This window comes from Podarcis liolepis (assembly GCF_965112155.1).
Source record: "Podarcis liolepis genome assembly, chromosome: 3".
NCBI lineage: Eukaryota > Metazoa > Chordata > Lepidosauria > Squamata > Lacertidae > Podarcis > Podarcis liolepis.
The window spans coordinates 78,233,934-78,258,535 of record NC_139557.1 but is presented as its reverse complement, the minus strand read 5'-3'; the positions used below and the strand labels follow the sequence as shown (position 1 = coordinate 78,258,535).

Here is a 24,602-nt window from a genome sequence, read left to right as displayed (position 1 = left end):
AAAATTGGCATAATTCAGGATTGCAAATACCCACTTTCCTGTTCAAAGTGAGAATTGGTTCCTGGTGATCAGGAACCATTTTCCCTCCCCCTCCCCCCATCAAATTAGGCAGTCCGTGACTGATGAAGGTGTACAGTATAGTTACACCTTATGCGGGGATTCGGCTTCAAGGGTTTTGTATACACACAAAAATGTGTACACTCATACTGCCCCTCCTGTGAGCATCCCAAGCCTTCTGAAGTTGGAGCGCTGTGAGGGCCTTGCACAGCAAGCAAGGCAGAGAGCTTTAAAGTTCCTTTTGTACCAGGGAAACTTTGCATTTAATTTGTGGAATTTCAACTAGCCAGCTTTCAGCCGCATATAGTTGGAATCATGCACGTGACCTTGACTGGTAATCCAGCTGACAGAACACATTGGCCATGTTGCTAAAGTATTGTATTTGAGAATGGTAGTTTTGACATGCTTTGGAGAGGTTCGTAACAGCAAACCAGTGAATTCCCTGTATGTCGCTGCAGAGTAAATCGAAGATGCATCAACGTGGCACCATCTAGAGAGACTCCTGGTGAATTGCTACTAGGTAACAGATATTATTTCTCTAACCTCACACTTAAGCAGTTGAGTTGCTTTATTTAAAGTGAATGTTTTGGAAACAGCACCTTTTTTAATAATTTGGGAAAACTTGCAGGAGAAAGCTATTATTCCTCAGGCCAAGCTAGACATCATGTTAAATGCGTGGTTCTTATAAATAACTGTTTTCCCCTTGTGTGTCTGTCGGGATTTGGACAACAGTGCACAAGGTGAGGGATTTAACCTATCTCCTGCTGTGGTTCCAATGAAAACTGCTGTTAGTTCCCAGAGAACCTGCTAACTCATCAGCACTACTGCTATGATCCCAAGGAAGGAAGCTTCCATTGATGTTAATAGACATTTTATTCCAAGACTGAATAGATGGTTTTTTGTGGGTATGGGGTATTTGCATCAGGACCATGATGGAAGTGAATGCAGATAGGAGTGCTGCCCCTTCCTCCTTATGTGCTGTGGGCCAATGGGTCTACTCTGACCAACATTGGAGCTCACTCCATGCTTATTTTTAGAAACTGTTCAATAGCTGAGGATCTAGGGTCGACTTATTTTCATGTCAATTCATTGATATCGGTAGTATATTTCCAGTGTAATAGGGTTATATATTACAAAGTGGGTGAATAAATAATCCATATAAATGTTCTTCATGGTGCAGGTAAATGCGGAATGTATTTTGTGGAAGACAATGCTTCTGATACAATTGAAAGCTTGGTAAGTAAAAAAAGTAAAAAAGTGAATTGACTTGTTTTTAAAGTTGATTTTTTCATTAGCATAATTTTAGCAGTAACCTGTGATTACTGGTTACTTCTGGGTTGCCGCGGAGCGCAACCCAAAAGCGCTCAACTTGAAGCATATTTAACCTTAGGTATGACTGTACATACGGTACTCAGGTCCCATTAAACTAATTGGGTCTGAGCAGGCATGTATCTCGGATTGTGTTTTCAAGCATCTAACTTAAATAAAACTTGAAAGTACTTGGTTCTTTGGAATTATCATCAAGGGATTACAGACCAGAGGCTGGGACTGCAGGCCAGGAACATTTAATGGGAGTGATTTGGTTCCCATGTGCAGTGACTCCCCGCAAAGTGCTTGCACTGGTGAAAACACCGTAAGGGGAACTGGTAATGGACCACGACACAAAATCCTGCACTGAAGACTCTCTAGAGTGCAGCTTGTTTCCCTCCCAGCAGTTTTTGTTTTGGGGATGCCAGAATGTGCAGCCAAGAGGATCTTCTCCAGAATCATTGGGATTCCTAATGAGAATCTCAAGAGGATGCAGGCACACAGCAACCAACCGACCTATGGTTGTTTATGCATAACAAACAGGCATCCTCTTATCCCCTGCCAACCCCTGCCAAGGGAGGTGTAGTGCTAGCTTGCCTTAACACCAGAGAGGCCCCATCAAGAAGATTCCCTGTCTTCTGGGCATCTACTACCCATAGGGTTAGCCACTTCCAAGCTTTTCTGGCTCTTCCTCGTTGCTCCTGGCACTCTTCTTCTCTCATGCAACATCTCATAACTCCACTCAAGTGCTTTATACAGGGATTAGTTTGCATGTGATACTTTCCTGCAAGCACATCTGGTACATAGTCCTGGTGGGAAGGAGGGCAGCTCATGAGTGATGGTGGCATGGGGCAGTAGGTTCAGGCCCATAGCAGTGAGCCCTTGCTTGGAGCCTGACCAGGTCAACTGCTCCTGCTGGCCATGAAGTTGTTGAATGCTTATTGAGTCAAATATAATATGAAATCAAGAATGATAGATTTAGATAATGTAGTATGTATTAATAGTGTTCATATGCCACCCAATTGCATAGTTTATTACTCAGTATCTGAAAGATTACAAAATATTAGTGTGGCAAATAAATGCATTTTACATGAACACAGTTTTTAAAAGGCTAATAACTTTAATATGCTGTGCTTTGTTCAGAGCTTTCATGGTGAAACTGAACCAGCATCATTTTCTTGGACATTTGAAGAAATCAAAGAAGTGCACAAACGTTGGTGGCAATTAAGGGACAACGCTGTAGAAATATTTTTAACAAATGGCAGAACTTTGCTGTTAGCTTTTGACAACACAAAGGTAAATATTTTCCATGACAGCATAGCAATGTTGAGCAACAGTTAGCCTAAATATATTTTTTAGTGTATACCAAAATAAGCTTATTAATAGAATAATAAGGCAGATTTTTCATCACTTCGTTAAAGCGGTGAAATAACTTGGTGTTCAGCAAGGAGAGAATAGTGACCTGAGAATGTTGGTTTTTTTAGATTGTATCTGATAGGATGTCAATCACAATGCTATCTATTACTGTAATCTGTTTTATTAGTAAAAGGGGAAATAATTTTAGTTTTGAATTTTCAAATCTCATTAAAAATGCTTAGTTAGTTGTTAGATGGAATTTGATAGAAATGGTATTCATTTTCATTTTCATTAGCTTTCAGCAATGGTTACTTTGGTAGATTCTCAGTAGTCAAGGCATGGGCAACCAACCATGACAGGAATAATGTGTACATATATGTGTGTGTGTGTGTGTGTGTGTGTGTGTTTGTTTGTTTATAAAATATTTATATACTGCTGTATCATAAAACAAACCAAAGTAGTTTTTTATATGAATTGGATTAGTCTTTGGGCAATCTTGACATTATTTCTGCAGAGTTGCATATTTTAACACTTATTAAAATGTTATATCACTTTCCCCAAAAGTTCATAACAGTGTTCAACCAACCAAAAATATTTAGCACTATTAAATTACCATCCAAGAAACAAAGTACATCAGAAAACCCACAGTGCCATTCAAAGACCTGATAATTTTTATTTTTATTTTTAAAAATCACAACCCTGAGAGGAAGCCTGTCTTAGAACTTCTGTCCACATTTTGGACAGGCATCACTGAAAAGTCTCCAGCCCTAGCAGTCACTGACTAAACTTCTTAGTAGTGATCATTCGTATAATAGCATGCATAGTTTGTGTATGTGAGTGTGACTTGCATTTGAAATGGAGGATACCTACTCATTTATGATTGTATGATTGTCCTAAATACTGTTGAAACTAATACATATCCAAGAACTGGAGCCTGAGAACTGCCTGCAGAAGGGCTGGCTAGAAAGTGATTTCCCCCAACATTACCTCCTTCCCTGAGCAGCCCCTAACCCCTCTGAAAAGAGCCCTAAATGGCCTCAGCCCAGTATACCTGAAGGAGCGTCTCAACCCCCAACGTTCAGCTCGGACACTGAGGTCCAGCTCCGAGGGCCTTCTGGTGGTTCCCTCACTGTGAGGTTACAGGGAACCAGGCAGAGGGCCTTCTCGGTAGTGGCACCAGCCCTGTGGAATGCCCTCCCATCAGATGTCAAAGAAATAAACAACTGACGTTTAGAAGACATCTGAAGGCAGCCCTGTTTAGTGGCATTTTTAATGTTTGATGTTTTATCATGTTTTTAATATTCTGTTGGGAGCTGCCCAGAGTGGCTGGGAAACCCAGCCAGATGGGCAGGGTATAAATAATAAAATATTATCTATCTATATATCTATCATCTATCCATCCCATAACTGCAGGACACTGCTGACTAGGATGTGCTGTAGTGGTGGAGAGATGTGGAGAAGCTGTGAGGAGATTGTATAGAGGCAGTGTCTGTGAGCAGGACATAAGGTGTCTCCACAAAATCTGGCAATTGTTCTATTCAGCAGGGTCCCAGAATCCTTTTGGGGAGAGGGTTCTTTTCAGAGGGCCTGAGAGAAGAGGAGAAGGTAGGAAAGTCCCCTTCTGCCAGTTGCCTTCCATGGGCAGATCTCTCCCACTGCAATGCTTGATTAATGCATGTAGGTATTTGCATGTGTTAATTCAGCTAAAGTACTGAAATAAAAGTATGAATATGTTATAACACTGAAATATGCATGTTTCAGGATACTAGATCATTTGTGGTTTGGTAAAAGCTTGATGTTTTGGTTCTTTTTAGGTACGTGATGATGTGTACCACCACATCCTAACAAACAACCTCCCTAACATCTTGAAGTATGGCAACATTACAGCATTAACCCAACTGTGGTACACAGGACAGATCACTAATTTTGAATACCTCACTCATTTAAACAAACATGCAGGCCGTTCCTTCAATGATCTTATGCAGTATCCAGTATTTCCCTTTATACTTTCCGACTATACTAGTGAAACATTGGACCTCAATGATCCATCCGTTTATAGGTAATAAGAAATATCATGAATTGTTTCTTTTAAAGTAATTTACTAAATATGCCATCTGCTGTAGAATTAATATATTTTTATTAATAAACACCCATTGTATTCATTGTTGTGTTTCTTAACTACAGCAAGTATCAGTAATTTATGGAACTGACAAGCTGCTAATATTTGTATAATTTCAGAAATTTGGTCAAACCCATAGCTGTACAATCAAAAGAAAAGGAAGATCGTTATGTGGACACTTACAAGGTATTAAGATATCTAATGCATTATTGCTTAGTAACAGCCTGGTATAAAAGGAGAACTTTATGTAACACTATGGACTTTGCTTTTCATTCTGCAAACATATGCATACATTTCCAGTTCAACTGAGTGAAAGTAAATAAAACGTTCATAACCCAACATTCCTCCCCATACTGGCCTTTGTGAAGAGATTAGCAAGTATCTTATCTGCTAAACCAGGGCTGAGGTACCTCTGGCCTGTGGTGGCCCAATTTGGCCCGCAAAACCATATTCCCCAAACCACGCTCATCTGTCAATCAGCTGACATCACTGTATGATTTCAGCTGATGAACAAGATGGCAGAGTTTAGTCCTGGGGGAACACGCTACAGATCCCTGTAGAGAGCAAGATTGAATTCTTAATTCATCTGCTGATGAGTGGAAAGTTCAGTATTGCTGCGTGCTGCAACAACAGCACACTTTCTGCAGGGAATGTGCTGGCGAAATATACCTTTTGCCCATGCTTGTCATGTTATCGTGTCACCGGCAAGGTGGATAGTTCCAACCACCTGTCAGATTTGGGCCTTTCACTTGATCCAGCAGGATTCTTCTCATTTTCCTGTGTACTTCTACTATAAGCTTGCCTAAAGTTTTTTTTTAACTGGATAGGGGCGTATTCCAGATAGTTAAAATATCAGAAGCCTAATGGCACGATACCTCTGAATTGGTTGTAGAGAAAGCCTTTGCCCACCAACCAAAGGAAGCCTTCATGATAAGTACAGGTGGATGGATTGATTATGGTGTCTGTTTACATAGGGACAGGACTGTGTGTCCATTTCCATGTGGATTTTGGAGAAGCATACCTATGTCCATATATTCTCCCTTTTGCAGTATTTAGAAGAGGAATACCGTAAAGGAGCAAGGGAAGATGACCCGATGCCCCCTGTGCAACCTTATCACTATGGATCTCATTACTCCAATAGTGGAACTGTACTTCACTTCTTGGTTAGGATGCCTCCTTTCACAAAGATGTTCTTAGCTTATCAAGGTAAGAATTGCTTTAGGTTTTCATATATACATTTAATTGATCATTTATATGGAAGCTGTTTGTATTTATCGCTGTTTCGTTAGCCAAATGTGGCTATTATGATATGTGTAGTACATTTATATAGCTTTGGAAATTTTTATACTGGTGCTTTGATAGTATTGTATGACCAAAAAAAAATCCATTTTGGTTCTGTTTTGCCCTATTACAGGGTTCTATAAATGTATAGCTCATGCAATGTGTTCTTTTCTGTAGTATAACCAGTTTAATTTGACTTCATTTTACAGACCAGAGTTTTGACATTCCAGACAGAACCTTCCACTCCACCAACACAACCTGGCGCCTTTCATCATACGAATCCATGACTGATGTAAAGGAGCTTATTCCAGAATTTTTTTATCTTCCTGAGTTTTTGGTTAACAGAGAAGGTGTGTTGGGGTTTCATTGAGTATAAAATTGGGAGGAGAGGAACATTGTGTAGGCAGCTCTGAGCTGCTTGAAGGGAAGAGTGGGTTGCGAACATTTACTAGCATTGGGTACTCAAACCCAAGCCAACTACTATAAACAAGGCTTTATATTTGTAGGATTTGATTTTGGGGTGCGTCAGAATGGGGAAAGAGTGAACCACGTGAATCTCCCACCTTGGGCTCGAAATGATCCCCGACTTTTTATCCTGATCCACCGTCAAGCTTTGGAGTCAGACCATGTTTCCCAGACAATCTGCCATTGGATTGATTTAGTGTTTGGGTATAAACAAAAGGGCAAGGCTTCAGTTCAAGCTATCAATGTCTTTCACCCTGCTGTGAGTACCTTTCCCCCCGTAAATCAATTTTTATTTATTGTACAGAATCACTGGATGTTGTATTTGTAGAACGTGTTACAGGACACTCCCCGACTTCCTCTTGTGAAAGTTAGTTCAGGCATTGGGAATTGCCCTACATCTTCCTCTGTGAGGATAGATGCAAATAATTCCTTGAGCTTCTTGGCAATCACCTTGACCATTTATTAGTGCTTCTTCGACTTCTACTAGGCAGCACCAGGTCCTCAGGGAAAGACTCTGCACCCTAAAGACCTTCCTGTATTCAGCTAACTCTCAGTTTACTCTGCCAAGGTGTGTGAATTCAGCTCCCACTAAAGAAACATCCACCAACCATTTTGGGTCATTAATAGGCAGTGTGCCTGACAAAGGAGTAGCTGGCCTGCCGCCATAGTGCATTTGTCTTGTTAGTTTAAAATTATGATCTTGTGTAAGAACATTACTTGTCAGTCTGCAGATTTGGTATGCTTTACCTAAGCTTAGTATTGTGCTTCATTACTTGAGAGTTTTGTCTAATCCAAGTCTCAAACACATGCAGATGTTAAATGCATCAGACTGTGCAGCAAGAACCCCCCTTTTTTTGTCTTTTCAATAGAACATTATATTCTTGTATTTGGCTCGCATTTTAGACATACTTTGGAATGGACGTGTCAGCTGTAGAAGATCCAGTTCAACGAAGAGCCCTGGAGACTATGATAAAAACATATGGACAAACCCCTCGCCAGCTGTTCCACACCGCACATGTCAGCAGACCTGGATCCAAACTCATTATGGAAGGAGAGCTCCTTGCTCCCATGGGGCTATTGGTGCAGCTTGCATTCAGAGACACAAAGGAGCAAACTAAAGAGATCACATATCCGGTATGTCAGAGTGATTCATAAGGCTGCTTAATATTAATTAATATGTGGCAGCTAGTGTGTGGGGTCTTTGGAAGATTCCCCTTCTTTCTAACCAGGGAAGGGGATCCTGTGGCCTTTCAGATGTTCTTGAACTCATGTTCCCAACAGCCTCAGCAGCACAGTCAGTGTTTGGGAATGGTGGGAGTTGTAGTTCATCATCAACTGGGGGGGGGGCACACATTCCCTACCCTAATTCTAAAGTTTCTATCTGTCTGAAAATCACCCTCTTATATTTCACGCTGTTTTCCTTTGGCAAGGAGATATTTCAGCTGGACTGCAAAGCATCAAGTAATCTTTCATGTTCCTGATTACTTGCTCATTTTATTTTCTCATGTATTATTATACAGGTATCCATGTCAGTGTTGACCAAAGAGGTCCACAGATTTTCCTTTCAAAGGAAAGAAGAAACTCATGTTTAAAGAAAGCGTTCACTGATACTAATCTCCAAATGTTGTCATTAAGTTTCTTTACAGAAATGCTTTATTAAAACCTGAGATGATTAGATCACACACTTTATTTTCCCCAGGAATGTATTTTACTTACTCTAAAAACATTTGGCATACCTAATTCTCAAAGCGGCTTAAAACTCACAACACAAAAATCTAAAATAACAATAAAATCCACATTAAAACCACAAATTTTAACAAACCACAGATATTAACATCAAATCCAAGCCCCCATTAAAACACACACACACACCGGCAAAACAGCTATCAGGCTACCAAAGATAAACCAGCAAAAAGGGTAGAATATTGTAAAAGCCTTTTAGGTCAGCTAGGTTTTTAGCAGCACTGATAAGGTCCGGTATACCTCACTTGGCAGAGGGTGCCTCAACAGAAGAGGTTCTAGCTCTGGGTATTGCCTGCTGTGCTTTTGGAGATGAGGGATATGAGTTAGGGCTTCAGATGATGATTGGGACTTGTGAGGAGGAAAATTCAGAAGAGGGGATGGGCTTTAAGGTACTCAGGCCCCAAGCCATTTAGGGCTTTAGAGGTTAAGATCAGTACCAGGAAGCCCGAAAATGGGAAAAAATTAAAGATTTGATATAATTTACCTTTAGCAAACTCTTAGGCCTGGCTCAGATGTAATGATCCAAGCGCGGTTTATCAGCCTGTAAACAAGTCCTGTGCTCTCATGCTCCTTCTTCATGCCTCTCTTTCCAGCCTTCATTTCTCCTTCAGAAACACTTTCCTAGTTTCTTGAACCACAGTATCTTGTGATTCTGAATTGCGAGACTGATTTAAGGGCTTACTCCCAAACCAGGATATGAGCCAGGATTGGCCATTCCAACCCAGTAAACCATGGTTTAGCTTAGCAGTTTGGAATTGTTGCATCTGAATTTTGCCCTTTTGTCTTACACTATTCCGTGCTTCTATTTTCCCTTTGATATTTGTTCTAAGACCTTATATATCATTGAAGTTACCTTTGGATTAATACCTGTTTAACATTAATGTATGTTAAAGAAAATTGCATTCAGCTTGAGATTTAAAACGCTTAGCTACAATGACTGTTTAAAATGTGTTAGCTGACAGCTGTTTTATTTCACTATCTTTTAGAGTCCTTTACCTTGGATTAAAGGCTTAAAGTGGGGGGAATATGTAGGTTCCCCAAGTGCCCCTGATCCCCTTGTCTGCTTCAGCCAACCACATGGAGAAAGGTTTGGCTCCCTGCAGGCTCTGCCAACAAGAGCAATTTGTGGTTTATCCCGGAAGTTCTGTCTTCTGATGATCTATAGCAAAGAGCAAGGTAAGGGTGCTCAGTGGTCTCTGCAGTAGCATTGCAAAAAAGATTTCATGCTGCCAGCCTAATTGTCTCAGCTGCTCTGTTGTCCAGTCTCTCACTCATTCAAAGATTGCAGCTAATATAATGCTGAGGCCTGACTCATATGTTACCTGGGTGGAATAATTGCTGCTGAGATCTCAAAGTGCATGGGAGCAGAACTGTGTGGGAAGCAGTTTGTGAAGTGGCTCCCGTGTGAGTTAGAGCAATTTTAGCCACATCTACAGAACCATCCAGAAATAAGTGGTTCTGCAGATGTACTAAGAATCTGCTCCAAAGTCAGTTCATGCAGCCAGTTTCCTAGTGGTTTGAGATCTCTCTAGCAGTTGTACTGCTCTGATCACATGTGAATTGGTCCCAGTAAACTTGTTAAACAAGGATTCTTCACTGTGGGGAGTGTTTTTTATGTTTAGGAAACTGAAGAATTTCAAGTGTGTCTGTTCTCTATCAAGTTCAGGGTTTGATATTTGGATATACAGCACAGACAAAATTAAAGATGGCCACATTATTGAAGGAAGAGGTGGAGAAACTCGGGTCCAGGGGCCAAATATGCCTTCCCAGGCTGTTTTGTAAGGCCTACAGTACTCTCCATTGGCCACAGCCCATACTGGTTTCAACTCCACCATCAGGATTTTTGCCTTGCTGGAATTTGACCTTCAACTCTGTTAATGCAAAGATAACACCCACCTTTGCCTGTGTCCCACATGCCACTAGCATGTGGCCCTCAAACGGTTTCTTAGCAGGGAATGTGTCCCTCCCATTTGAAAAGGACTCCCCACCCCCTGATTTTAAGACTTTATTGGGAAGTGTCCATTTGTTGCTCAGACATTTGAACAGTGGAATTTAAAATCCAAAAATAGATACATAATATGTGTCTTTTTGTTGTAGACTAACACACTGTGAGTTTTCTACTTAATCTGAATGTCCTGACTGCTGTTACAGGTGTAAGAAGCATGCACAGTACAGATATCCAGTGGTCAGCCATTCTGAGTTGGGGATATGCCGACAATATACTGAGACTGAAAAGCAAGCAAAGTGAACCTCCAGTGAACTTTATACAGAGCTCACAGTTTCATCAGGTAAAAGCCATTTTTATTTCCCCTCTTTTCACCTATAGAATGCCGTGTTTGAAAAACAGTGTTCATCTGTGGCAGCGAAACCAGACCCATAGCATCTTAGATGATATGCTGGTTCAAAGATAATCTCAGCCTAATGATTTATGTCCAAGAAATCAGTCTAATGATTTTTTCCAGATGCTCGCCGTTCTTGCCCCTCTCCTCCCATTGCTTGTCTCACTTTGGCACTTTGTGCCAAATGACTTATTAAAATATCAATTTCCTATCCTATTAAGAACAGGAAACTGGTTTAATCTCTGTTTGCTAACCACAAACTGATCCCTGATACCATATCCTTGTTTTTTAACAGAGATTAAACCCCAGTTTCTTGGTTTTGATGTTATGAGAAACTGTGGTTTATTAAACCCAAGATGGAGGCCAATCAACCATGTGTTATGGTGTGAAAGGGATGAGGGAGCATGTGGGCACAGTGTTATGTCTAAATTAGGCCAAGACCTAATACACGTATTATTATAACATGAGCTTTTATGGACTGCACCCCACTTTAGACAGTGTTCATCCTCAGGTGGCAGCTATATATTTGTTAGTGGGGCCAAAAGGCCACTTACTGGAAATCCAGCCTTTCTTATTGCTGTTTCTTATGAATGTGTGTGAGCAGGTCTGCAACTGAAAAAATGGCTTCTCATCCATGAGGGCTTATACCACTATAAATCTATTAGTCTTACGTTCATGTCCCTGATTTTCCTGGACTTCTGCTTTCTCTGGATTATAGAGATGTAGATAAACCTGCTAATTTTGTGAGCATTTCTCTGCTAGTAGTATTTGTTTACTACATTTCTGCCCTCCCTTCCTCCTCAAGGTAGCCCAGGGCAGCAAACAAGCAATAAAACAATGCAACTAAAACAAAACATGCTTATCACATTAAAACTTTAAGAACATCTAAAAGCATTTTTTAAATGGTCACATGCCCTCATAGTTAATAATTTCAAGGTTGCCAAGAACAGTCTTTTTCAGCCATCAAATGGCTGAATAGGAATGACTTTACTTTCCTCCTGAATGTGCATAATGAGAAAGGCCAAGACCAAGAGAGACCTCATTAGGGAGGGCATTCCACAAACAGGGAACTGCCACTAAGAAGGCCCTGTCATAGGTTAGCACCAGCCGGGCCGGGCCCAGCAGTAACACCATGAATAGAGCCTCCCTACCAGTCATCACTTGACTTGTTCACTTCAGCAAGACTATAGGAAAACGATTGTTCATAAATCTTTTAAATTGCGTTTGTTTGTGTGTGTGCATTATTGTTTTTGTCTGTTACTATGTTATGCATTATTGTGGTTTTATATTGTAAACTGCCCTGTGAGCCCTGAATGAAGGGAAGTATAGGAATTTAATAAATAATGAAGGCAGCTATTTACCTCTGTTAATATGAATGAATATGAAATCCGGAAAAGGTAAAGTAATTAAGCCCAGTTAGGCTCATGTGCCGGCCGGCCTGCAATAGGATTTTCTGTTTTTTGAGGTGCAGCTTCCTCTGCACAGCTCTAGAAACTACTTCTGGGCTCCCCCCGCAAGGTTTGGATTCAGCTTCCTTTGTGGTGTAGAATAACTGCTTTCAGATTATGAAAGCAAGGAGCCCTGCTGTGCTGGGTGGCTCTGCACCCTCATTAACCAGCTGTAGATTTCTCTGTGATTAAGAGAGCTTTAGCCATTGCACTTCCAAGAAACAGCTAAAGAACTGAAAAGTGTGGGGTGTCTGTTCTGCAGTTATAAGCCACCTTGAAGGGTCTTTGAGATGAACAGCAGGGCATAAACTTAATAAAAGCAAAAGTAGTGTGGGATACTGTTTAAATGTCTCTCACTTTTTCTTTTATGCAAGGTAACAAGCTGCGCTTGGGTGCCTGACAGCTGTCAGCTTTTTACTGGCAGCAAGTGCGGGGTCATCACAGCATATATGAACAGATTCACTAGCAGCACAGTAAGTAAATGAAAGAGAAATAGTGACGAGTTAAAAGCCTGGCTATAGTAAATCGTATTTATTTTTCTCTCTATGATTATAAAAACAATAATACAAAGACAAATCATCTTAGCAAGAACTGATTCCCCCCCCCCTGCCTTTTTTGTTGTTGTACCAAATTGGTTTTCTGATTGGGCTGCATCTTCTAGCAAAATGTTTTATCATTGCTTAAATTGCAAAATGCTTCCTCTTTTTTGTGGGTTTGCTAGATAAATGAAGGTTTGGAGCCTAGTTCCACGTGATGCAGGAGATCCGTGATTAGATCTTCATTTTTATTTTACATCAATTGCAGAAGTTACAATTTGAAAATATTGTTTGTGGTAAACGAGAGTGGTGCTTTAAAGACCAGAAAATAAACTGATACAGCATGGGCTTATATTTGGTCTATAAATGCTCTCAACCTAAATGTGGGCGTTTCTCCCATTCCCTTCTGCTCAGGTGTGACCATCTTTATGGGAGTCCCATAGCTCTGGCATTTCTACACACAACAGACAGCATGCAAAGGAAACTTCTGTGTCTAGTCTGCTTCTCAAAATAAAGCCATATGGTGTGACAGCATGTTCACTGGCATCTGTTTTGGTTTCTGCTCCCAGCTGACTAATTTAAGTGGACAACTTGATTCGGTGCAGGGCAGGAAATAAGTATTATGTATTTTATTTGTTAGTCGCTTTTGTCACAGAGTTACCCAAAGCGACTTGCATTCAAATCAGTTCAGAACAACAACAGAGTCATGGAATTGTAGAGTTGGAAGTGACCATGAGGGTCATCTGGTCCAACTCCCTGCAATGCAGAAATCTTTTGCCCAATGTGGGACTCAAACTCACAACCCTGAGATTAAGAGTCTCATGCTCTACCAACCTAAAAACCTAAAAAAGCACAGCTATACAAACAAAAGGCAGGGCTGCAGATCCCACCCCGCTAAAAAAGGCCACAATGCCAATCACGTGTGAAGTAACTCATACTTAAGAATGAAAGACATACATTGTGGTTCTAAACTGTTTGCGTTGCTGTTTCTACCTGAAATACCAGCGTGATATGGCAACACAGTGCTATGATTTCTAACATAGTGCAGATGTAGACGACAGGCCCTATACCTTTATCCTGGCACAAGAAATCTTAGGCTTGGTACAGGAGAGAGACAGGTCTGTTTTTTAATGGGCTGTTGGAGTCTGGCACCACATTGATGCGGCTAGCGTATCTAGGAAAAGTGTTGGCTCTTGTCTGTCGCCTCTTCCTTCTGTTCTTACCAGCTTCTTTTATTATGACGATTCTGCACCTCAGTTAGTTTTTGGCTCTCAACGAGGAAAGGGTGAAATTAAACAGTAGTAAAGTTGGGCAAGGTTTTATTTCCTTTTCGCCGCGGTTTGTTCTTAACAGTGGCAATGTGAAAGACACATCTAGATATAAATTAGTCAAGCGACAATGTGTCTTGACAAATAAGGCAGCTGTATAGAGCTTTTCTCTGTGCTAATAACTATGTGAGACATCTGAAGATGCTACCTTTCAGCACTAATACCATACTACCATTTGTTTGTCAGCCAAGTATTCAGGTTGTGTGTGTGTTTTAAGTGGTATGGATGCTTTTGACTTGAGCAACCCTCACTTACATGTTGTTGTTTTGATAGCTGAAATGGAAAAACAACTGTACAGAATAGGAGCTATCAGTGATGCAAGTGCAAATCGTTATTTAAAACATCTATACCCTACCCGCTAGCTTAGCATCAGACCTCGTTTTGCAATATAGTTTTGTGCCCTCCTTATCGCCCACATCCCAATTCAACCAAAGTTGGAACTTAGTGTGTCTTTGTTCCTTTTCAGCCATCTGAGATTGAGATGGAATCTCAAGTGCATCTGTATGGCCATACTGCAGAGATCACCAGCTTGTTTGTCTGCAAGCCTTACAGTATAATGATAAGCGTGAGCAAAGATGGAACTTGCATCATCTGGGATTTGAACAGGTACGAATATGCTTCAATATATCCTCATGCTGGCAGTGGCGTAGCGTGGGTTGTCAGCACCCGGGGCAAGGCAAGTAATTTGTGCCCCCTAACCTGTGGATTTGCGCCCCCTAACCCTAACCCCCAGATGTTGCGGCCGGGGCCCCCTGCACCCCCCACGCTACGCCACTGCATGCTGGCTTGACTGCACCCAACTTCTATATTTTAAATATTAAAATATAATGTAGGATTGACTTCTGTTTCATTTATCATAAAATGGATGGTGATAATTAAGTACTATTCCACCCATACTATATAAAAATATTGTAGTCAGATATTCATAATGGATATTGGAGGCAGGCACATTAAATGAAACGTTGATTGAAAGATACTGATACTTTCAACAGCAGTGAAAGCTTCTTCTTTAATCACTGAACTCTGATTCTTACAGGCTCTGCTACGTGCAAAGTCTTGCTGGACACAAGAGTCCTGTAACAGCAGTGTCTGCTAGTGAAACAACAGGTGACATTGCAACAGTTTGTGACTCAGGTAGGTACCTTCACAAAAACAGTGCTGTGGTTTGTTTCCTTCCTATTGGGCAAAGGCAGGTGCAGGACAGACATAATTTGAGCAGTGTGCACAAGGGTGCTGCTGGTTCAAGGGAGGCTATCATTTATTTCAGACTAGCTTACCTTGGTGTGCAGACAGGACCATTAAATCAGACCCTGTAGTTCAGTCTAAGCTGATGGGCAATGGCTCTCTCCCTGGAGATGCTAGGGACTGTATGTGGGACCTGCTGCATCAAAAGTTATGCTCTTCCACTGAGCTGTGTGCCCCTAAACGCAAGATGCCGGGGTTCTTATTGGCACATACTAGCAAAGACTGACCCACTAAACAGGGCTGAGGAACCAGAACTGGCCAGTGGGCCAGATCCTTATCTCATCCACTGGCAAACTACGGCAGGTAGGTAGAACCCTCCATAATGACACCTGCCAAAGTTCAAAGGAGGTCTCTGTAATGGCTGGTCATTGCTTAGAGCAACCTTCTTTGAAGACGAGCTTTCAGTGCCAATCAGCTGAAAGAGGCTTCTTTTAAATGGTGATCAGCTGATTGCCTTTTGAAGTTTCTACAGAGAAAGCAGATCGTATTCTAAGCGCTGGGGAAAGCGCTTTGAATGCAAACTACTTCCTTTGCAAAGAAACAAAATGCTCCCTTTAAAAACAAATGTGCTGCTTCCCAAGCACCCAAAGGGGCTTAGCAAGCCCTGTCTTTGGGGCTTGACAGGTAGGTGTGCGGCTTGACTGTCTTTGGGGCTTGACAGGTAGGTGTAGTGGCCTGTGTAGCTCAAGTGGCCTGGTCACCTAAAGGGGAGCTTCATTTCCCTTCTGCCAGATGCCCTTTGTTCACCATTGAATGCTGTTCTAGAGGGTGATCCCAACATTCAGTGATGGGTTTGAAGGGCTGTAGGGTAGGAAGGTGGGACCAAACCCTCTGCATACCTGTGATTCCTGGACATCATGTTTACTATGCATTTTCCTGGGTGAAATGATGCTACATTGTAAAAACTGTATGTGTGCGAACACAAGCAGATGAATCTCAATCTCTCAAAGGTTTAATGGTTCAGCTAGGTCTTAAAGAGTTTCCATTATCTGAAGTTAAGGCCCAAACATTAGATTTGTTATCCAAGATACTGTATCAAAAAAAAATCCTGTGGGGGATATACAAGCCGAAATTGCTTTTCTTAAAATTATATCTTCTCCTTGCTTCCTGATATTAAATAACTGGTAGCATGGGGACTATATTAAAATGTTCATTAAGTATACATGCAAAAGCAAGACAAATATCGGTGATATTCCCATTGGCTCTGCAATAGAATTAAAACAAGCAGCGTAGGTGTTCCAAAATAGGAGATTCCGGAAGAGAATGTGGATTATCTGTAGCTATTTGTAGGTTACTGCACATCTCTAGAGACTGAATTGATTTATCAGCAACTCTCTAAAATCCTAGAGAGATTACTGGCCAGTTTACACCTTCATTTGTTTCTGCTCCTCAGCTTGAGCTAAAGGTAATAATGACTCTAGTCACTAGAGTACTTAAAGGTAAAGAGGGGTTGGAGTAGGGATGGGAAATGATGTGTTATTTATCTAGATATTACTTTTAACCTGTTCCTTTTCTTTAGTGATTTAAAGCTAATCAATTTTTAAAGCTACCTCCTTGCCACCTGCCTCTTTATAAATTCATGTTGGAGTTAGATTTTCTTGCTATTCTGATACCTTTCTTATTTGGTTGATTGGCTGGTAAAGTTCAATCAAAAGTCATGACCCAGAGGTGTCTTGTCTTCATTTAAAAAAAAAAAGAAATATCAAATGCTTGTGTTCCTTTTTATATATTTTATTCTTCTTCTTTTATATATGGGAAAGGGCATGGAACTATGTGAGTCACCAAAGCGCATTCCCCTTATCAGTGGAAATAGATGTCATTTTTACCTCCCTCCATGAGGAATTCAGCACAGCTTTTCATGCCTATTGTCTGAGCAATAGCTGCGGAGTCACAAAATGCAGCCTGCTACTTCTCATCATGTCTACCTGGCCCATGAAAAATGTTCAAGGCTAAATTAACAAACACCCCTTGCTCTTAAAAGGGTGGGCACCACATTACCTTCCACAAGGACCCCATCTGAAGATCTCAGACAAATTACTTGGGGGGTGGGGTGTCTCTCGCTATCCAAGCAGAAGCTGGATAACTACCTTATTTTTTGCTCCGTAAGACACACTTTTTTCTTCCTAAAAAGTAAGGAGAAATGTCTGTGCATCTTATGGAGTGAATGCATGGTCCCTGGAGCCGAATTGCCCAGGGGCGAAAAGCGGGTCATGCCTTTTTTTTTTTTTTTGGAAAGAGGGAAATGGATGTTGAAACAAAGCCGCTGATCGGCAAGCAATCAGGAGGGAGATAAGGCTGCTGGTAAAGGAGGTTGCCGGGGAGGGGGGGAAGTAAAGACAGCGAACTTGTAAAGAGAGGAGACAGGAATACAGTGGTGCCCCGCAAGAAGAATGCCTCGCAAGACGAATGCCTCGCAAGACGAAAGGGTTTTGCGGTTTTTGAGCTGCTTCGCAAGACGAATTTCCCTATGGGCTTGCTTCGCAAGACGAAAACGTCTTGCGTTTTTTGCAAGTTTGTTTCCTTTTTCTTAACACCGTTAATACAGTTGCGACTTGACTTCAAGGAGCAACTCATAGAACGCGGTGTGGTAGCCTTTTTTGAGCAGCTGATCGGCAAGCGATCGGGAGGGAGGTAAGGGACTCTAGAGATAAAGGAGGCTGCTTGGGAGGGGGCAGGTAAAAGCACATGGATCCTCAGGATTTTTGCATTGGGTCACCCCAAATTCACCATCAGATCACATAGCATGTCCATGGCTATAGTCTGCACACAAAAAATCATGTGTCCACTGTTTCGTGGGGCCGCAATGGCGCGAAAACATGGTTACAAAGCACGGATCCACATGGATTCTCCAAACTCACCATCAAATCACATGTCTGTGGCCACAGCATGAACCACAAAAATCATACACCCACTATTTCGTTCAGAATATTTTTTTTCTTGTTTTCCTCCTCTAAAAACTAGTTGCGTCTTATGGTCAGGTGCGTCTTGTGGAGCAAAAAATATGATGTTTGGGGTGCTTTAGTTCATGCACAGAGCAAGGCTAGATCACCTACAAGACCCTCTTTGACTCTGTGATTCTATTAATCTGGCATTTCAGTTCTGTTCGTTAATTAGGTGAAGTAATGGTCAAATTATCCATTATGTCAGTCTGCACACCAGGAAGTGGCTTCACGTAACTTACATTTTATTCCAGATGTTGGATGCTCTCATCACACTGATGTAATACAATTGTAAAAGTAGCTGAAGGCACATTTCAGAAGGCAATCTTTCTGCATTCCCATTTAGGCCATATGATATCTCCTGGGGGAAGAAATATACTTTTCTCCAGTACGTCCCTAAGCATAGCCTGGTAGGAAGCCAGAATATGCATTGGTTCTGTGCTGACCTTTCCATCAGTTGGGCCATTACATCTTGCATGTCTTTACTTGGACTACTGGAAATAGAAATTTTATCTGTTGCCAGCCCTTATTGTATCCATTGATACTGCATTTTAATCGTTCTTCAAACCACTTTGAGAAATAGTTTGTATCTAAGAAGCTGTATGTGTATGTTTGAAATAAAAAAAATGGGAAAATATTTGAGATCCCCCCGATTAGAGCATTTTATGGGTGCCCCTTATATTGACAAAGATGTCCCCCTGCAGTCCAGTAACACCTTCAGTTTGTTAGTGGTTGTTAGGTGTGATTGGTATTACCTATTGATAATACTATTGCTTCTGTGTAATTCATTTGGCTTTTATGTTTTTGAGAAATAGTCAGTACCAAAAAATGTAATGTCAGTGCTTGCATATGATTGGATGCTAGTCCTTCATTCTTTTGAGTGGTCTTTTGGGTAGTATATTGTTTCATCTATATCATGTTCTGGATTTTATTTTGCTAATGCAGCTGTTCTATTGTGTTTCAGTTGGTGGTGGCAGTGATCTGAGACTTTGGACCGTGAACGGTGATCTTGTGGGACATGTGCACTGCAGGGAAATTATATGCTCTGTGGCTTTCTCTAACCAGCCTGAAGGAGTCTCTATCAATGTGATTGCTGGAGGGCTGGAAAATGGAGTTGTACGGTGAGTGGTTACGAGAGACAATTTTCCTTTTTGATTGCAAGTGCTCCTTATAAAAGCTATTCTTTGGGAAACTCTGTGCCATACTTCTTTTTCCATGCATCTGTTCTAAAGATGTTATTTCTGTGGAGCAAAGGGGACAGCTTCCTCCACACAGTAACCCTAGTTTCACAGCTTTACAACAAGGTTGTGAAGGAGGGAGGGAGCTCTTGCTTCAGAAGGGACCCATTTGAAACAGATGAAAAGGGCTTTTAAAATCTTTTTTCTAAAAAAAACCCAGTTTGTCCATGACACTTGCACTAAAAAGGTATACATATGCATTAGTGCAGCAAGGTCATGGGTGCGTCTGAAAAATGCCAAAAATCTGCAACACAGGTTTAACCAGAGACTCTGGCAGGACACAAAAAGAGATGAAAGTGCTAGTCTTAAAATACTGCAGCCAAATCTCTGAAAAGCTGTTTTTGGATTGTATCCAATAGCAGTCATTCTGTCTTTGTCTTTTCCTTAGGCTGTGGAGCACGTGGGATTTGAAACCTGTGCGGGAAATTACATTCTCTAAATCAAATAAACCTATTGTAAGGTAATAAACAAACAAACAAGGAAACACACAAATGGCTTCATTTTGGAACACAGCAATTTACTGTTACGCTTTGAGAACATGGTTTTCTGTGTAAATTGATGCCTTTGAAATATGTTTTGCTTACCTTTTTGAAGTTACTATTACAGATAATTTTAAGAATTCTGCATTACTGTCCGTTACTGAATTTACTGTCCATTTGCATCTATTTGTGTTCCCATTTAGTTTGTGTAGTCCACCTATTACCCTCAAACAACACCAATATCAATTTCACCTGTAAATTTGGGGTTGTCTGATATGGGGATAATCCAATAAATTGGGGGAAATTGGGCTCACAACTGCTCTACTGAGGGCCGCAGTTGATCAGTTTTTGTGTTCAGTTGCCAGTATAGTGATACCTCGAGTTACAAACGCTTCAGGTTATAGACTCCGCCAACCTGGAAGTAGTAGCGGGAGGCCCCATTAGCTAAAGTGGTACCTCAGGTTAAGAACAGTTTCAGGTTAAGAACGGACCTCCAGAACGAATTAAGTTCTTAACCAGAGGTACCACTGTATCTGCTACTCCGCTTCCCATGCCCACGACTTCCTCAGTGCTTTCTTTCTTCTTTTTCCTGGCTGTACTCATAATTATTTCTGGCGCGTTCCTGAATGGAGGAATAAATATTCTTTCTTTTGATCTGTCAGATTACATAAAACGAGAAACTTCAGAAACAAGCCACATAAAAACAAATTTTAGCGCCAAATAAATTGGGCAGCAAACTGAAAGGTGTATGCCGAGAATTTATTTTCAAAAGCCATTTCTTCCACGGTGGGCTAGTAAAGGCACGTCAGGAGCTCAGCCATATATATTTCTTTCCATAGATATTTCACATACATTTTCTTTCAACCCCTAAGATTTGCAGGAAACCAGAAAACTGCACAAGGAAATTTATGGTTGCCTGACTCTTCACTCCAGCACAAGAGGCAGCCGGAATGGGGGGCGGGGAAGAGAAAGCACACAAATTCCAAAGAATTAGAATAAAATAAGCATGAGTGTAGACTTGATGTGCGGCAGTTTTCTTGGGACCTATTCAGGGGTGAGGGTGGAGGAGCTGTTGCAAACATTCCTAACGTTTTTCAGAATTGAGTGAATGTACAATGTGCTGTTTTGTACGAGACTTTTTTTATTTAGGAAGGCAGGGTGTGGGTGTCAGTGTTGAAAATAAATGTATGCATTAGCACAGGTATATTAAAACTGTGTCTCCCCCCCTCCCACCCCCTTTGAGGAGCATCCTTAGTGTTAGGGTTTAAAATTCTCAATAACCTGTGAGATGTGACAGATTTTTGTTTTGTTTTTCTTTACAGCCTTACATTTTCCTGTGATGGCCATCATCTCTACACAGCAAATAATGAAGGAACTGTTATTGCTTGGTGTCGCAAGGACCAAAAGCCCTTGAAACTCCCCATGTTTTACTCATTCCTGAGCAGCTATGCAGCTGGCTGACGGCTGTTCTTCCTCCTTGGCCTTGGTTATTTTGAAGCGCTTTCAGTCCAGGGTAGATTATAGAACTTCTTCTGTTTACCTGGATCTTGAAATACTCTTTAACATCTTCATGATAACTGAGAGTAGATTAGCAATATATCAGTGAAAGGCTGCTACGAATGCTCACGCACCAGACCATATCACTGGTTATAGGAAACTTCTGGTGTGCTTTTTTTCAGGAGAGAGTAGAAGCGCTAACCCAGAAGTTTAAATGCTGCAATGTATAATGTAAAAATATTTTTACAAATCATTTCGTGGACATGTATATTCTAAATCCTGAAGCGCGAATGGTGACTTCTGCCCCTTTGTGTTGTAAAAAAATAAAATAGAATTAAAATACTTCAAAGGTTTATTAAAAAAAAACCAACAAAGTCGGTTTGTGTGTATAACTTATTAGTTGACTGTAGTACACCTTTCTCTAGAATGGACACACCCAGTTACCAGTGTTTTAAAATTCAAGAACTCAGATTTGCTTTATAGAGAAGCAAATTAACTCTGTAGGTGTCTCTACACCAATGTTGTTGAAATACCTGAAGTACAATTCTATGAAATGTGATTCTATTTATTCACTGTCTTAATTTATAACAGACCATAAGTCTATAGCAGTTTAAGTATATATGGTACCTGTACTTTAATAGGCAAAACTGTTGTGACAACATGAAGCAATACAGAGATCTTTCAAAATAATTTCAAATTGTATAAATCCCAAAGACTGGAACATCTTGTGGTTTATACTCTGGACATCAAGAATGGGGAAGCAGAAGCAGAAGTATGCTTCTATTTGTCATGTAATAATTGTAAAAACTCTGTAATGGCGGATGGGGAGGGGAGCAGAATTATGGCAATCTGGCTAACTGAGCAATTCTGTTAATTCAGATATTTAAACTCCACCAAAACTATTTTTTCCAATTCAGTTTTAGCAATGGTAGGGGGTTGAAAAAGTATAAATATCATAATTGTGTTAAAATAATTTTGATTTGTTTAAAAACTGCTTGAATTACATTTTAAATTATATCTGTATGATACTAATGAAGAGTTACATGCACAGAACATGAACTCACAGACTAGGAACTCATATGTTTTCTTTTAAAATTATGCATTTAAACATAATTATGACATTTTCAGCATGACTCCCCCCCCTTGTTAAAAGCAAATTGTAACAATATTTACAATTAATAGTTAAATATGTAAAGCCTTTAACATTCAGTTTATACAATTCTGAATCTTAATGGCTTTCTCATGTGACTAGTTCAATAAATAAGTTTATTTAAATTTCTGATATACATGTGGTATAAATGCATCTACTCTCTTTCTTGGGGAAAAGCAAATAAGCCCAGAATTCCATAGAGATGTATTAACTTATACATTTTTCCATAATCTACATCTTTCATTTTGTTCTTCCCTTTGATGTTTCTTTTGCATGTGCCTCTTTTAAAAGCATCACGAAAACTGTAACTGGTCACTTCATAAATATGCAATCGACACCCTTTTTCTGCTCATTCAAATATAAAATTGTAGGAGTCTTGAAGCTTTCAGAATTGTTTCAGAAAATTCTTTTGGGGGAAAAAAGTATTTCTGATTAAACCAGAATCTAAAAAAGCACACTAGGCATGGTGTGTGAATATGTCTCTTCCTAGTCTTTTCCCAACTTTATGCTGACGTTACATTAACACCTATGGATTTCCACATTTAAAATTGCAAAAGGAAAATGCATTTTGGTTCGCATTTCAATCATGTTTACCATCTAAAAACAAGGACTTATACTGCAATGGTGTGCTTGAGGTAACATCTTTTTTCATTGTTCTTGTGGCATTTTTAATTGCTTCTACATTAGGATACAAAATGTCACTTATGAAGTCTTACTTTTAGGACATTATTATAAATCTTAAATATGCAAAACAACTGACCTTGTGAGATGCAGTATTTTTATGCAGAGCTATAAGGTTTTTGGATAGAATTATATTTATTCAGCATGGTAGCTTTGTTCTGGAAATTTTAATAACACCTCATGAGGTTTATGCATACATTGAATACCCCTGTAAATAATAATATAATTACAGTATATTTATGTTCACTGCACCTATACTGCTGAGTAATAAAGTATTTCATACAAATATAGATAAGGCATTAATATTATACAGATGAAAACTAGAGTCTACAAACCTCCACAGGGATTCTAGGTATGTTTTCTTCTTCTTAACTCACATTACTTATTTCATTTGTTATTTTGTTTACATTTGCTGCAGTGCCATCTCCTTCTTAGGACCAGTTAAATGCAAAAAATAAATTACTGTACAGATCTTCAGTATTGTAAGATAATTCTACTTTGCCCAGAAACTATAACAAGTGAGCCCTGTTCTTAGCTGTCAATTGTTCCCAGATGATTGTTAAAGAGAATTGATCAGGGAATTCTCAACTTCCCCTTTCCCCAAACACCATACCCGCCACATCAACTCACTCTTATGCTGTTTTGACCTGATGTTGGCCATATGTTTCCCAGATTGCACCTTTTTTGGCCAAATTACATTGTGAAAATAAAGGTGTGCATTAGATTTGATGGCACACTAACATTAGCCAGCAAATTTTTTATTTTTATTTTTTGGTTTCAAGGTTCTGAAAATTGAGGTGCGCATTAGATTTGATGGTGCATTAGACTCGAGTACATATGGTACATCAGTTAAAGAACTGAAACTACCAGACATAGAACTGCATTCAAGAAGTTATATTTGACAGTTTGGTAAAATTACAACAATAAAACAAGATAGGTGTGAATTTAGCTAATTTGAATTAAAATGTACGTTAAATGGAATTAAATGGTCATGAATCTGAAACACTTTAGACTTTTTACGGTTGTGTCATATAGCTAGCTCCAGATTTGACAACAGCAAATGATCTCACTCCACAGATAATTCAACCCCAACATATATAAAAATGTTTTCTCCTTGGAAGGAGCACTTGACAAAGACATTTTGATTTTTCTGGCTATATAAAATTTTATTTTCAGAAGTGCAATACATGTTGGGTGCCTGAGGTAGGAAATCCACGTTGCACTGCTCCCTAAAGCAGGGCACAACCCATCAAAACCAGGCTTGTGAGCAATTCCATTCACTTCAGAGCTTCCTATTGGACTGTGCCCTGAAAATCGGATCTATCTCCCGTCCATTATGCTAGTCCTTTGGCCTACAACTCCCTGCAGCTCCAGCCACCACAGACACAAGGTT

General features: G+C 40.2%; 1 protein-coding gene across 6 annotated transcripts in view; it reads left to right on the top strand.

Annotated features, from left to right (window-relative positions):
* LYST (lysosomal trafficking regulator) overlaps window positions 1-21,752 on the top strand; it is a 74,243-nt gene extending 52,491 nt beyond the window's left edge. For all 6 annotated transcript variants that reach the window (XM_083496714.1, XM_083496718.1, XM_083496716.1 and 3 more), the window contains 17 exons: window positions 516-577; window positions 1,238-1,293; window positions 2,509-2,661; window positions 4,536-4,780; window positions 4,960-5,026; window positions 5,890-6,046; window positions 6,331-6,471; window positions 6,628-6,845; window positions 7,490-7,720; window positions 9,316-9,505; window positions 10,481-10,617; window positions 12,491-12,589; window positions 14,447-14,586; window positions 15,017-15,114; window positions 19,129-19,285; window positions 19,791-19,862; window positions 21,204-21,752. In XM_083496714.1, coding sequence (XP_083352840.1) covers window positions 516-577; window positions 1,238-1,293; window positions 2,509-2,661; window positions 4,536-4,780; window positions 4,960-5,026; window positions 5,890-6,046; window positions 6,331-6,471; window positions 6,628-6,845; window positions 7,490-7,720; window positions 9,316-9,505; window positions 10,481-10,617; window positions 12,491-12,589; window positions 14,447-14,586; window positions 15,017-15,114; window positions 19,129-19,285; window positions 19,791-19,862; window positions 21,204-21,342 — 2,362 coding nt within the window. In that variant the 3' untranslated portion in view covers window positions 21,343-21,752. The remainder of the gene's footprint in view (window positions 1-515; window positions 578-1,237; window positions 1,294-2,508; window positions 2,662-4,535; window positions 4,781-4,959; window positions 5,027-5,889; window positions 6,047-6,330; window positions 6,472-6,627; window positions 6,846-7,489; window positions 7,721-9,315; window positions 9,506-10,480; window positions 10,618-12,490; window positions 12,590-14,446; window positions 14,587-15,016; window positions 15,115-19,128; window positions 19,286-19,790; window positions 19,863-21,203) is intronic.
* Window positions 21,753-24,602: the final 2,850 nt, after the last annotated feature.